At 41.8% G+C, this 15272-nt stretch overlaps 1 protein-coding gene across 6 annotated transcripts in view; it reads left to right on the forward strand.

Moving 5' to 3' along the window:
• FBXW11 (F-box and WD repeat domain containing 11) overlaps nucleotides 1-15272 on the forward strand; it is a 65030-nt gene that overhangs the window by 31165 nt on the left and 18593 nt on the right. For all 6 annotated transcript variants that reach the window (XM_042880568.1, XM_042880573.1, XM_042880569.1 and 3 more), the window contains 4 exons: nucleotides 935-997; nucleotides 2051-2276; nucleotides 11378-11564; nucleotides 12092-12182. In XM_042880568.1, coding sequence (XP_042736502.1) covers nucleotides 935-997; nucleotides 2051-2276; nucleotides 11378-11564; nucleotides 12092-12182 — 567 coding nt within the window. The remainder of the gene's footprint in view (nucleotides 1-934; nucleotides 998-2050; nucleotides 2277-11377; nucleotides 11565-12091; nucleotides 12183-15272) is intronic.

The following is a 15272-nucleotide window of genomic DNA, read 5'->3' on the forward strand; positions in this document are numbered from 1 at the left end:
TGGAGTGTATTGTTCCTCTTTCTGCTAAGAGAGGGGAGGAAGGATAAAAAATACAGGCGATGTTTTACGACCTTCAGGTTTTCTTGATGGCCACCTGGCAGTTATTCAGTGTGCAGTGGGGAGGGCATGCTGGTAGGAAGCTCAAGAGTGAGTACCAGTGAGCAGGCAGAAAGAAATGGCAGCTGGGTAGTGACAGCAGAAGTGAGCAGGTAATTAAAAGAAGGAAAGATTCTTGTAAAGTCAAGTGACCTCTAAAAAGAACTATTTGTGGCTGAATGTTGCTAGAAATTCTTCCATCTGTTGTTCTCGAGCAAAAGGGAAGATGAGGAGCAGGGAGGAGCAGTGGTGATGGAGGGCGAGCCTTGAAATTGGGGTGAAGGAAGCTGCTGACTGCCAAGGGGCTGTGGCCACAAACTGACTGCAAGCTGCAGGAACATTCTGCAGAGGGTGATCCCTCCTCTCATGCTGAACTGGGTCTGCCAAGAGGATTTAATACTCTGTTGCATGCAAACAGAATACCATGATTTTTTTTTTTTTATTTTTTATTTTCAACTAGATGTGTACGATTTTGCTTTGGCAGAAAGTGCTAGTTGATTGCTTTGACAGGTTTAATTACTTTGGCCTGAGTAGGATGCAAGTGAATTTATTTCCCACTGAGAAAAGCGTTGAAAGGCTGCACGAAAACCCTTCAAAGAAATTGAAGAGGGGCTGGGGAGTTGTCTTTACAGTAAGTGGGTTTGATAAATGTGTCAGTTAAAAGGGGAATTTATTTACAAGACACAGGTTTTGTGGCCAGAAATCTCTGATAATTTCATTCACAGGGAAAATTAATTTTACCTGTTCAATTAATTTGCTTTTTCATCATGCTTGTGCAGCGAGGAATTGCCGTAGTGTGAAAAACAGAACATTGAAATCCTAATTCCGTTTTTCCTAGAACACGTCAGTGATGGAGGATCAGAATGAAGATGAGTCTCCAAAGAAAAATACCCTATGGCAGGTAGGTGTGTGTGCATGGGGAGAGGTGGGCCATGGCTTTCCTAGGGAAGCTTCCACGTACCTGTGTCTGCAGATGCATAATCTTCCTTACATGTAGGTTGACTCTGTCATCCTAAAATAAGCTCAGTGTTCAAGTGAAGGATGACATCAATGAACAATACTGGAGAAATGACAAGATCTTAAATTCTGTGGTTTGTGCTGACCTTGAAATGACACAGTTGTGCTTCAAAGGATGTGTGTGAATGAGGTCCAGCCTTTCAGAGCAGGTGGCCTTTATTTAAAAGGAAAAATCCAACACTTGTGCGTAGAAAGGAGCTGCAACCAGTTGGCTTTGGACTATTTTGGGAATATTTAGGAGAGCCTCAGAAGCCCTTTTTGATGTCATAAAGAGCTCAGAAGAGCCTGGCATGAGCCTTTGATTCTCTTTGCTGATAAGTAGCAAGTCCTGGGGTGGTGTTCTGAACATCCTTATTTGTCACTGAAGCTCTCAGGATTTAGTTTATGTGGATGTTTGAAACGTTGATTGAGCTGTTGTTCAGAAACAAAACAAGCGTTGCAGTTTGACATCACATCATTCCTGGACCTTGTTTGTGGGCAAACAGTGCGACAGTGATGTGGACGGTCTTGATGGTTTTTATGTTAATTGGAGAAGTTGTAGCCAGCTTTTGTACATAACTGAGCACGTATTATTTCAACTGCTAGAGCCTCTGTCGAGCATTTGTGGAGGCAGGCTGCAGCGTGCAGCAAAGGCAAACTGGCATGTGCAGTAGGAGCCACTTAGTTTGGAAAATTTCTAGAACAGGTAAGGTCTTTGATGTTAAAATTGTAAGAGCTAGGAGAATTCAAATTCCAGCCTAACTCCTGGTTTGGAAGAAGGGCCTTTCACTTGGCCTTATCTGTGGAAGATGAGGTGTGCATGGCATTGCACATAGCTTGAATAGTGTTTAAAAGTTTGATTGCTGTCTTTGTTTCTTCTCACCTTCTCTTCATTGGCGGGTTCTTAGAAGGCTGTTCTTGTTCATTTCAAGTACTGACGCTTTGTTTCTAAAAACAGATAAGTAATGGAACTTCATCTGTGATTGTCTCAAGAAAAAGACCATCAGAAGGAAACTACGAAAAGGAAAAAGACTTGTGTATTAAATATTTTGACCAGTGGTCTGAATCAGATCAAGTTGAATTTGTGGAACATCTTATTTCACGAATGTGTCACTATCAGCATGGACATATTAACTCTTACTTGAAGCCCATGTTACAACGGGACTTCATCACTGCGTTACCAGGTAAATTAATACTCATTTTACAAAAAGCATGTTGATGAAAGCGTTTTTCTGATACTTGGAATGTATGTGTGCAGACTTTTCTGAACATCCTCCAGATGTAGACTGTCTGCTTTAAATAATGTGATGTTTCCTAGTCAGAGGAAATGCAGGAGGGCAGCTGAGTCATTTGCTTCTGTGATTAATTGAATTGGCCACTGGATGCCAGTGTTGTTCCATGAAGAGCAGTTTGAGTAGAATATCCTGAAGAACGGCGCATTTTCCAAATCCTGAATGAAAAGCTGCCTGCACAGATAAATGAATCTGGTTTGTCTTATCTTGTTGCTGACTCAAGAGCAGAAACAACTGGGGATTTCTTTGTGTTGTCCAGCTTTGATTCCTTTCTTCGGTTGTTCAGAGCCTCCAGTGCTACAAATCAGAGTAAAACTTTGTCAACAGTTTGAGTATGAAATATATTCTTTCACTTCAGATATTCATGTCTTTGAAAAATATGGAACATTAATAAGTAGGTACACAAAATCTTTCACTTCTGATTTCCTAGAAAATTGTGGATTTTTCTTCCCGTTGATTTATGGAAAGATTTTTTCTGAAAGGTAAATATGTGGATGTCATTCTGAGAGTGGGAAGTATACATCACATAAGTGAGCAAATGTGTTCTATTTGCCACTGGCAGTAAAATAGCACAGACTGATACCTGCAGGGAATGGTCTGTGGCTGTTATCCAAGAACACCACAGCCGTGAGCAGTAAGAAGGGATACAAATGGAATGGACTGGAAATTGGTGATCTGGTAATCACCAGGACAGGTGAGGAAGGCTCCTCCAGCAGCTTGACCCTTACAAGCTCTCTGGTATCTAAGTTTTGAATGCTGCTATTTTGGTTTTTAATATTATGGTTGTTGTAGCTTGGATGTTGTGGGTTTCTGTTCTCTATAATATAAAATATTATATAAATATAAAATTATTTTTTTTCCTCAAAATTCGGATGAATTCAACTTTTGGAGGTAATAATGAGATTTTGACTCATCTGTCAAGCATGGTTGAAATTAAATTCATAGTAGCCAGAGGGATAAAGTAGGAGGATGAAGAATATGGGGTAGGACACAAAATAATACAGAATCTCATGTGCACTATTTCTTTTTTATTAAAAGAAGAAAGTCTTGAAAGTATGAATGGAGGCCATGAAAGGGAGGAAATTGCCTTTTCTCTCACATCTCCATTTCATGGAATTTCTTTTAAGAGAAGACTTAGTTTATCAAGGCACGTGCATAGAAAGGTGCTCCTCATTCTAACTGGAGAGCTCTGCTTTCAGTAGTGGACGTTTCTTTCAGCTTGCTTTGCTCTTGATTTCCTGATTTCTCTAGGGGAATATCTGAGATGTAACAAAAAAAAAAATGAAGTGAAATAGACCATCACAGTCGTCATGTGCAAGCATGAGCTTCAATTATACTTTTGTTTGCCTTTATGTTACGTGTCAAGGCAGATATAATGGAGATGCATGGTTCTTTTGTACTACATTTGTATGCTGAGGCATCTCTGGGAGCTTCCTCGCTGACAGTTGTTTTTACCACATTTATATATGTAACAAACAGATATTTGTGTTGACAACTTTTGTTGTTTGGAAGATGTGAATACTGGAAACTGTTCCATTTTCCTGTTTCTTAAAGGTAATATTGTAAAAAGAAACTCTTTGCTGGGCATAGAATCACAGAATCATAGAATTCTATTCATGCTGGGCATGATTTGCTGTTTTCAGTCCTTTTACTTTGATTAGCTTATGTTTGACACTACCTACAACACTCTGAGAGTCAGGAGCCGCCTCAGGTCATGAGGAAACCTTGGGGGCTTTGTGATGTTTTTATTCATTTGAAAAAGTTACTTTTCTGCAGATACCTGTAGTAGAAAACGCAGTTTCCCAGATGCCCAGTAGAAGCCAGGTTTTCATGTGGTGCTGTGCCACAGTGCTGCTGAACAGGGAGCTGCCCTGCATGCAGGCACCTGTCTGAGGTGCCTCTGCAGAAAATAGTGATGCTTGTTGGCTTTTGTCTGCATCCGGAGTCTTCAGCATTAGATGGGAGCTCTGTGCTGCTGGTGTGCATTTGCTACTTCTTGAGGTGCAGTAGGACACATCAGTTCCTGTGAGCAGAAGGAAAGAGACGTTAATTCTTCCCTTACCATCAGCCATGAGGGAATGTGGATTGGAGTGTGTGGTGTTTCTGTGTAGATTTACCCAAGAGCTTAATTGGACATGATTGAAATCAGAGCCACATTAGAATGATATCATGTTGAAGAGAAGATCAGTATTGCTTTTTAACAGGTAGTTCTACTGATCTGAAGTTAGCTAAACCTGTGTTTTAAACTGAAATCATTTCTGCTTGCTGCTGACCCTGCTGATTTTCACACCTGCGAGAACGAAGGGAAGATGGAAAGCATTGGCAGTGCTTCCCTTTGCCTCAGTGGAAGAAGTGATCGTTCTGGTGAACTTTGTTGCAAGTAGTGGCAGCATGTTTAGCCTGCAGGCTCTGTCCCTGCAGATCAGGCTGTGCTCAGCCTCTTTCGTGCTGCCTCAAGCCTGGCATGTAGCTGATGCTGCCTCAGCTCCTGCAGATCCCACCTGGATCTCTGCAGTGATCAGAGTGCAGTCGCACGATCCAAGGGACTGCTTTGTGTCTCGTGTTGGTCAGGCTCATAGAGCTGACGTCCTGCAGTTGGGTTCCATTGTGACACAAAGTGATACTTGCACATTGAGCTTGGAAATCCCTGTGGATTGTAACTTTTTTAAATTACAGTTGAAATTCAACCAAATCTTCATCTGGTACCTCTAATGAACAACAGCTGGCTTTTTTCACCATCTTCTGTAAAACTGCAGAAGCTCTGGAAGAGATATGGGGGAATAACATGATTTGCTGTTAGGTAAGCACACCCATAAATGCTAGATACATTTTACTGAAGAAAATTCAAAGGCTTTAGTCCCTAATTTGGAAACTGCTTTTCAAACTGAATATTCACAGACTTTTAATGTAAAACAGGTATTGGCAGCTGCTTTGGGCTTGAAGTGTTCTGAAAGTGGAGTCCTGCATGTTGTGTGATAGGATTATCACAGGCCCATCTGAGCTGCAGTGTAACAACCTGGTCCCGCTATGCAACTTCACATAAATATTTCACTTGACATGGCTTTGGTGTGAGTGAGGTCAACCTGGATGTCTTTGCAAGCAGGAAGGATTGTAAGAATAGGCTTGGTAGCAAAGCAAAGAGGTTGTACATCGGTGCTTTGCATGCAGCTTTCAAGGCTGTGTGTACTCAGAGAAGTTGAGATTGCTGTATTCTAACAGCATCAGAGAGCACTCTGCTGATCTTTACAAATCTATTTTTAACCATTATACAGGATTGTAAAAATTATGTGTCTGCTAATGGAGGGTTTCTACCTCGTAATTTGTAGTTGGTCCTTAAAAAGTGACCTAGTGAACCTAAAAAGGACCTAAAAAGTTTCCTAGTGAAACATGGGCTTCATAAAAAGCAGTTTGTATGTGTTGAAGTGTAAAGTGTACTGCCACAGACCGAGATGTGTAGAGACATTCTTGCTGTTGTGAAGCTGTGGCAGCTGATTGCAGCTAGCTTTTATGAAAAGCCTCGGTTAACTCAATGCAAAATTGCTGAGTACTTTGTACTAGGGTTGCACCACATGCAGGAGTCTGCAGCAGTTCTAGCTCTGTCAAGTGATGGGAAGCAGCCAGACACCTCTCCTGCCTTAAGACTCCTCAGGCCTGAGGTCTTGTTCCTAAAGCATCTTTTTGCTGATGGGTGCTCAGGTATTAACCCTCTTTAGAGCATTCCTAGCCTGCAGAAAACAAGCATTACTAGGAGAGAAGGCTTTCTGTGTATTCTAAGTTAATTAGATTACTTGCTCTCCTTAGGGACCACATTCCAGCTCTGAAGTTTTGCTGTGTTACAGTGAAATGTTCTTTATAAAACAGGATTCTGAGCAGGACGTGGGTGCCAACTCGGCGGCTGTGGGCTCTGCATGTGCTGCAGGAGGCCCTGAGCTGGCCAGGGCTGTGCTGTGTGCTGCTCCTCTCACCTGAGGGGCAGTGGCTCCTAGCAGCACAGCAGCCATCACCAGCTTCACGGTGTCTGTGGGCAGTCAGCAAATAGCTGCACATCATCCCCCTCAAGGACAGCTCAGGTTTTGGAGGGACTGCTGGGCCTTCGGGCTGCAGTTTGAGGTCAGTGTGCTGGCAGCTGGTCGCTGCCTTGCCCTCAGCTTGGCTGGTTTTATTGCTTGCTAGAAAGTGTACCACATCTTTTGAATACCTTAAAGTAGATTTTATTGTCTGGTAGCCATCATATTTATTTAATGAGGTTGCATTTATCTGCTTAATTTGATTGCATTTCTGGACTTGCAGCATGAGGTGGATGTGGATTCAGGTTTTTGCAGCTGTTTTTCAGAGGAGTATTACTGCCTTTTCGAATGCAGTTGTTTGAAAACTGAACAAGTATAAAACATTTCTGCTTTTGTCTGTCATTTTTCTTAATCAGTTCTGCACAATGACATTTAATCTGGAGAGCTGTTATTTTGAAAAAAATATAGTATTTCACAAGGAAAAGAAAACTGAAAGCACTTGGACTAGAGAAGCTGATGAATGTACTCGCTGTATTACTTGATCACATTTTTAAGTAGGGAAAGTGGTGGGCTTTGCCAATGCTGTCTTTGCTTAGCACCACAAGAGATAAGGCGGAGAGCCAGCATGGTGTTTGCTGCCTGCCATCATGACTGGGAACCTGATGCTCTTTGGTAGTCTCAGAACAGCAATGGGGATCAAACTACCAAAACTGCCTAAGTGACACTGAAATTCTTACACAAAGGATTTCAAATAGTATGGATTTCCAATGAAGGAGTGTGCTGTTTGCTGCTTGTACTCGATTCTAAAGTGCTTACCCTGCTGCTGGAAAGCAAGGGGTACTGCCCTCCTCACTCTAAAGGCAATTCAGTTCTGCTTAAAGCAGACCTAGTTTTATTTGGTGCTTTCTGAAAGATGATCTAAGTATGGTAGAAGAGGGGCTGAGGCCAGTATGTGCATTGTTCAGTTCAGAGGATGCTTTGCAGTATGGCTTTTTTATTGGGTTGACTATTGGTAACTCTACAGCTCCTTGGCATTCCTGTCTTGCTTTGTGGTGGGGTACTTATTTAGTTCATTGCCAGGAGATGGCAGTAACAGATAAACTTTTATGGTAGCATGAGTGTGTATGAACATTGTTTGAATGTCCTGCATTGTCTGTCACGTTCTGCCTTGGGAAGTGAGACTATGCACATGGCATGTCCGTGGTCTTTACATTTCAGAGACTGCTGAGAGCTGTGAGCAAGGTGACAGCAACAGTCGGGTGCCAGCATGGATGCTTTCTCCCCTACCCTTCCTTTTTGAGTGTGTGTGGTTGTAAAAAGGGCAGACTCGGAGTTCGCTTACGACTAATCAGCTAAAAACGTTTAACTTTTCCCATCTGTGAATGTTTGTATGCCTGTGTGGTGATTTTCTGTTCTTTATGTTTAGCCAGTCTGGCAGCATTACACTTCTCAGGCCTGGAATTAGAGAAGGATCCAGTAGGAGGGTTTGTTCAGCATGGATCCTGCTGTCCCATCTCTGTGACGAGAGATACATAGTGATACTCCAACCAGAAGGTGCCTGCTGAGGACAGCTGTTCCCTTGGTGGTACAACTACGTTATTTGATGAGCTTTGATTTGTTTGCTCATTCACCTGCAGTCTTTCAGATGCTCAAGTAAAAGATTTCTTTCATACCTTTAAGGTGCAGATGATGAAACATTTGCCTGTCATCATTCACATGCTGCCAGCTTTTATGGAACCCAGACATAGCTGGAGTGGGTTATTCCTCTAACATAAAGAAAAATTAAGGTCATTTGAAAAGATTAGCTTTGTGTGTGCCTCTGCTCCTCGGGCAGGCTGCAGCTGATTAAACCCATCTTTCACGTGGCAGAGACAGGACAGCATCGTGGAGCTCTGGGATGGCAGAGCACTGAAAGTCGGTGCTCTTGTCCTGCTGTTTTACAGACATCCTGTTGGCATCAATGATTACCTCCCTTTTCAAGCTTGAAACATAGCAGCCTGATCTTGGCCACTCTATCAGTTCTGTAATTTCCTAGTGTTTCTTATTGCCTAATGACTTTGCCTAAAGATCCTTGTGCAAATCATAATGCATCTGCAGCCCCACACCATGGCACCTGTGCTGGGAGAACAGCAAAAGCACCAACTGGGTCTGAAGAGGGAGAGGAGGGTGCTCTGAAAAGGGAAATGGTGTAGTGAAATGGGAGCCCTGAGCTCTTCCAGTTTGTGCACAGACTTTGGTGTGTTGCTCTGTGGGTAGCACTCACACTTACAGCAGTTAATTGCTATATCCTCTGCATTGTTTGCTTGGGGAGCTTCAGTGCTTCACATGGAAAACTTTCTTCCTTTTCAGAACGCAGTGCAGTATGCTGGGAAAACACTTAAACAACTGTTGTGTGATAGAAGTGTTACACTGCCTGACAGCCATGTCCTCCACATAGGCCGATCTTGAGTTGTTGAGCACCACCGTGTTGTTCTTAAGTTAGTTTTGTTGCATGCTGTGCCCTGTTGGTAGCACCTGTAACCATCAGCATCAGAGAGCTGCTTACTAAGCAGAGCTGTCTTGTTTTCACAAGCTGTGTCCTTTGCTTTTCACTGTGAGTAGAGTTATCAACTTGTTTCCCAGTGGTTTTGTGCTTTTAACTTTGAGAAAGGACCTTGCAATGATTACATTGCCCTGAGAATCCTTGGGAAAGCTGCCAAATCACAGTAGCTTCAATGTGTCCTAAGTATAAACAGTGCTTAGAATCCTTAAGTTGATAGTTACTAGCAAGGTTGGGATGGAGCAGAGTGGAAGACAGCTTTCACAGTGTGTACCAATACAAGCTGCTGGTAGTGCAGGAGGTGCTGCTCATAGCTGCCCTGCGGTGCTGTGTTGTTGGGAGAGACTTCCCTGCCTTGGAAGTGGTTGGGTTGGAGACCCTTGGTTACTTAGACCTTGCCACCGTTCAGTTGTTGGAGTCTATTGTTATGACTGGCCTTGAAAATATTGTAGGAGCTGCATTTCTGTAGTTCTCTGAATTGTTTGGGAGAACTGAACCAAGTGCTCTTCAGCTGCACGTGTTATCTTTTCATTGCTGCTCAAGTTTACAGAGGCTAAGCCCATGTACAGAGCACTGGAGGACTTAATGAGCACTTGAATTCTTTACAAAAAAAAGTTTCTTTTTTTCCCCCCCAGTATTTTGAAGTAGGTCATCATGAGAGACAGTGGAAAATTAAAAAAATGATCATCTCCTACTTTGAAAGTTGTTTTTCATGTGTGACCAACTGGCCTATGTTATCTCTGAAAATGGAGTTGGTTTAGGTTTCTCATGTAGCAGTGGAGAGCTTATGGGAGACCTACCAGTGATGTCTTGTTGGACCAGAGGCACTAGAGTTGAAATATGAACAGGAGAAATTTGCTTGCTATTTTAGAATTAGTGGAATATGTTACATAAGTGGCTTCTGCATGGTTTTAAGCTGCTTCTAGTAGTTAGGATCATCCAAAATGTCAATGTTTCTCCAGTCCACTATTAACTATTGCATATTGGCTTATTGCTGTCATGCCTTATGCTGCAGATAGAGTTAGGGCATGGGAATCTCCACGCAGATGTTGTGTCTGTGACATCTCAGTACTTCCCAAGAGCACAGTTGGAGCTGTGGAGTTTCGCTTGCAGTCCTGTCATGCACATTGCTGAGCTTGTTCTTTGACCTATGAAAGCCTACGTGGTCAGCAGGCAAACACGTATCTCTGTTCTATCATGGTGTGCTCAGGGCTGGGAGAATCACAGAGTCATAGAATGGCCTGGGTTGAAAAGGACCACAGTGATCATCTAATTTCAACCCCCTGCTATGTGGAGGGTCACCAACCACCAGACCAGCCTGGCCTTTGACCCCTCCAGGGATGAGGCATCCACGAGCTATCCCAGCAGGTGAAGAGGAGATGCAAAGATACTGTGTGTTATTATGGCTGTTTTATATATATGCTGTGAAGTCTCTGAAGCTAAACCAGAGTTACTTTGGGCTAGCATGTATGGTTCAGAAGCTGAGCCACCAGCTGTCACTATGTCAGAAGTACTTGACTTCTGGTGATCCTGAGCAGGCTTCAGCTGTTTCTTAGAAACAGTCATATTGCTGGGACAACGAATAAGTGCTGCACTGAATACAACTACGTTAAACCTGATGTTGTTTTAAAAAAAAATATTCCTCTTGAATTTTTCTGTAGCTGCAGAGAAACTGCAGCCGCCCTCCTCCGCTGGTGTAATCCTTCAGTAATAACTTCCCTGAGCGTGGAGGCTGGTGGCAGCCACCCATGAATCAGCATAACTGCCTGAGGTGTGAGAGCACCACGTCCACATAATGAATTTGTCTGACGTGTTTCCACTGCTTTCTCCCGCTTGCACCAGGCTGCAGGGCATGGTGTGTACCCAGAATTAAGGAGAGGCCTTGGCACCTGTAGATTGTAGAGCTGAAATACAAAAGAGGTCCCCATGTTTAATTTTTTTTTTCCCAGGCTTTGCTAATGCTTCTCCTGGAGATGTCTGTGTCTGTTGCTGTAGAGTCTATCTTCTGCTAGGTTGAGTAATCTGATGTTACAGGCAGCAGGAATCAATATTACAACCTTGTATTACAGATATTGAGGAATACCTGCTTCTTGGACCATGTAGCCCCATGGATTATGTGTCTAAAACATCCAGGATTCTGTGCTGAGAAGCAGCGAAATGCTTTCTTGCTGCTGATGCACAATGGTGAAGCTTAGTTTGCTCTCATTCTTTCTGTGAAGATGGGACAGTCTAGTAGTAGGAAGGGACTAAGGAGACAGGAGATAGATACTTTGGTGTACCTGGTGGAATTAATTTGTAACTGATGCTTCTGTGTATGGTATAACTAATCATATCTGCTCCAGTGCCTTAAATAAAGCTGTGTTAGCTTTCTCTCAGTGTACTGTAAAATGTGTTCAGTAGTTCACTGTGAAGTGATTGACGTGTTGACTGCCTTTGTTTCTTTGTAGAGCAAGGCTTAGATCACATAGCAGAAAACATCCTTTCCTATCTTGATGCCAGATCACTCTGTGCAGCAGAGCTGGTATGTAAGGAGTGGCAGAGAGTCATCTCTGAGGGAATGCTATGGAAAAAATTGATTGAAAGAATGGTACGCACAGATCCGCTGTGGAAGGGACTGTCAGAAAGAAGGTGTTGGTAAGTACCAAGACAGTAATTCATCTCGTACTGCATTCTCCTTGATAGACTGAGCTAATTGTGAGCTCCATCAGAGAGCAATTGATAGTGAGCATCACTGCAGTCCTTATTATCCTTTCTGTGGACTCTTGTGGCTGCAGCGGCAAAGAGCTTTTCATCCTTCACAAAGATATATGAAGGTATCAGGTGTTCTGCTTTAGGAACCTGTTTCTCTGTGCTCTCTAGTGGTGTGCCTAAGAAAGTGCAAGGCATGGTGTAAGGAGCTGTGCAAGAGGAGGACACCCTGCTGGCCAAAGCCCTGAGAAGCAGAGAACCCTCAATCAGAAAGCCATAAGGAAAACACCTGTTTCTTTTCAAATACAGCTGTCACATTCTGAAGTCACAAGGGTTATAATTTCAATACTAAAAATTATTACAAGTATTCTGTAAGAATGCGTCGTAAGTTTTTGTTCTGTGCAGATTTTGAATTCCTTTGCAGTTCTGTTTCTTTGTAGTAAACTGAAAAATATGTTTCTGGTTCTTTCTAGGGATCAGTACCTGTTTAAAAACAGACCAACAGATGGCCCCCCAAATTCGTTTTACAGGTCCTTATACCCAAAGATAATACAGGACATAGAGGTATGTTTTCTGACATGTAATATCTGCAGCAGAAATGATATTTCTGTAGTTAATGTTTCAAAGGTGCATGCTGGAATGATGAAGCATATTATATGCATTTGTATTACTACTGCATTCTGGGCCCTGAAAATGTAAGAAATACCCTCAGCAGCTTTGTGTTACTCTAAGCTTTGTGTTAACACTGTCCTTTTTGCATTTAAAGGTCTTGGAGCTCTTTTGGGTCTGTGGTTTTTAATAAAATGGCAGTTTTAGGAAACTTTACTCGGAGACAATCCTTCGTCCTTCAGAATGTTCTGATATATTCGTTAGACTCACTTAAAACATGATCTGAGAGTTAACACTAGATGCTAATCATTTTGAAGTGTAGCTCCTGTAGTAACTTGTTACTCGTAAAACTGTAAATGATACAAATACAGCTTTCTGCACTGGGTGGGAATCTTTTTTGAAGATTTTTGTGATAGAGAAATTAGTCCTACTGTAGCAAATTCAGGAGGGGTATCGGTGGTAAGGAGGCAATAGAAAGGACAAATCTTTTGTCTGATACAAAAATGGTGGTTGTCTTTCTGGAGTAACAATGTTGGGCTCACTTTTTAAAGGTATTTCTGATAAGGATCATCTATTCTACTTAGCAGCAGAATGTCAGTCTTGCTCAGTTTCCTGTATACCCACCACTGAACTCTTCAGTGATACTTCAGGCATTACAGTATTTATTTCAACCACATGATGGATATGAAATTTTGGTCTGAAGTTCGTTAGTGGGGAAATGTGTTTTGATGTTTAAGGCAGATGTGATCTAATGGAATCATTCTGCCATGGCAAACATGAGTCTGTGTTGCTTGGCATTCTGTAAAATTATTTAGAACTCTTAGCCTATCTGTAAAACGTAACTGCTGCAAAATATGATCCAATTTCCAAATATTTTTAACCCCTGTTACACAATTTATAAACATCTACAGATCAGAACTAAGGGTTAAATTTTGCATAGGCAAAGAAAGATCAAATTTGATACTTGCTAGCTGAATGATGCACATCTTAGTATTTGAAGGGAGATGTCTTGTATGTGTAAGGCATGGCAGTGGTATTATAGTAATGGTAAGCCCGTGGAATTAAAGGCAATTCTTGATGTGATATTCTTTTGTTTTCAGCAAAATTTTGATGTTGTTCAGTAACAAAAATGGGAGAAAAGCAGTGTGGAAAGATGGCCTTTGAAATTGTGTAGAATATTGAATAAGTTCATCATTATTTTATCCCAGATTTTAGAAGTTGTTCTCTTCCAGTACTCATTCAGTAAGGTATAAGTGAAACATCTACATAGGTTTATTCTGGTCACTAGAGATGGAGTGTTGCTTTGAGGGGTTATGAAGCTGTAGCCTTTAAACTTTGACAGCCTGTTATTTAATAATGATTCTTTAGTTACTAGAGATGCACTGATAAGATACACAGAAATGGTGCTCCTGAAATGGATGGTTCTCACTAGCAGGAAGTGAGGAGGGGGAAAAAGACCAGACTCTTGTGTTTCACTCCTTACCATTACTAATGCAAATATTAAAAGTGAAATGTTTCAGTATCCTGAAGTGGAAGACTGTGCCACTAAAAATATATACTGTAGCAAACATGTTTCTTGAAAAACTCAATTTTGTTAAAAGAATGGTAAACATATTAGACCTTCAAATTAAGAGAATTTTTGCACTGTGGTGCCTGGTAAGTAGCTATTCAAAATATGCAGAAAATATCAGTGTCAAGAAATAGTGTTCTGTTGAGCACTGTGCTTGTATTCCGAGTTCCAGTTCATACATTTTTGGTTTTTTCATCATATCATGCTGAGGTGGATGATGTGATGAAGGTTGAGTATATGATGTGAGGAGTTACCTTGTGTCAGGTTGGAGCTGAGGAACGTGCTGTGTGTAGAACGCCAGGGAGCACTGCTACCTGAAAATAGCAAAGTGAGTAATGAGCATGGGAAATGAGTTGTCTTCTCATCTGTGTATGAACTTTCAGTTCCTGCCCATTCCAAACTACCTATCCAGCTGCTCTTACAACTTCTGTAGCTTTTTGGGTAGAATTTAAGGTACTGTTAGCTAACCTCAGAGCCGTACGTGGCCCATGGGTATTACTGCAGAAAAGTAAAGCTGGAAGGATGCTGGAGCTGTCAGCTGTGGGCTCTTGATTCTTAAATTCATTTTAGCAAAAATGTAAGCTTCTGTTTGTCCGTATTCAGGAACCAAGCGCATCTTTGTCCAGTCTTCTGGAGTGGAGAAGTCTTTGCTTGAAGCAGTGGCTGCTTCCAGCATCATCACTGTTGGGTTCATACAGGCAACATGTTTCCCCATGGGCTCTTGGGAATGGCTCAGCTGGAAGCAAAGGCAGAAGGGTGAGGGTGGTGTTGTAGCATGCCAGCGTTTGCCCTGCTTAGATGTTTCAGGCTTTTGAAATACTGCTGCTTTTAGATTTCCAACCTGGAGTGGGGTTGGTGTTTTTGCTAATAACCCGGAGTCCTATAATCCATCTGCTTCCCAGAGTGTATTAGATTTTTTTTAACTTATAAATCACCCTTTTAAAGCACTTTTCACAAATTGCTTCCCTAAAGAACTGTCAAAGGAAGCTTTTAACTTTGTTTGAAAATGTAGGTGGTGGGTAACAATGGCAACAAGACTTAACTGTAAGGGTTGGAACACTTCCTAACTCTGTTCTGCTTGGTTTTGATTTTGCCTTTATTTGTTTTTTTTATGCCTTCAGTTACACTTTCCCTTACTTTCATACTTTTCCCATTTCTTCGCTTTTCAAAGCAATATGCAGAATCTCTTAAATAAGACTTCCATTTCAGCAGTGTTGAAGAGTTTTCTATCTCTGAATATCAAAATGTTTTTTCTTTAAATATTTGTCTGGGCCTTTAATAACATCTTCATCTTCTGTCAGAGCTTAGGCAGCTCATGATGAACCAAAGATGCAGACACTCCCTTCATCCTCCTACTAAGGCTACTGTATTAGCACTGCAATGTGATTATCTTAGTATCTCTGTTATCTTCCATCTGGTGGACTCAATTTCTTTATTTTTAATACAGTAAAAGCTACTTGATGACACAGAAAATC

Source organism: Lagopus leucura, unplaced genomic scaffold, assembly GCF_019238085.1.
Source record: "Lagopus leucura isolate 7727_CA_CO unplaced genomic scaffold, USGS_WTPT01 Super-Scaffold_100027, whole genome shotgun sequence".
In the NCBI taxonomy this organism is placed as follows: Eukaryota; Metazoa; Chordata; class Aves; order Galliformes; family Phasianidae; genus Lagopus; species Lagopus leucura.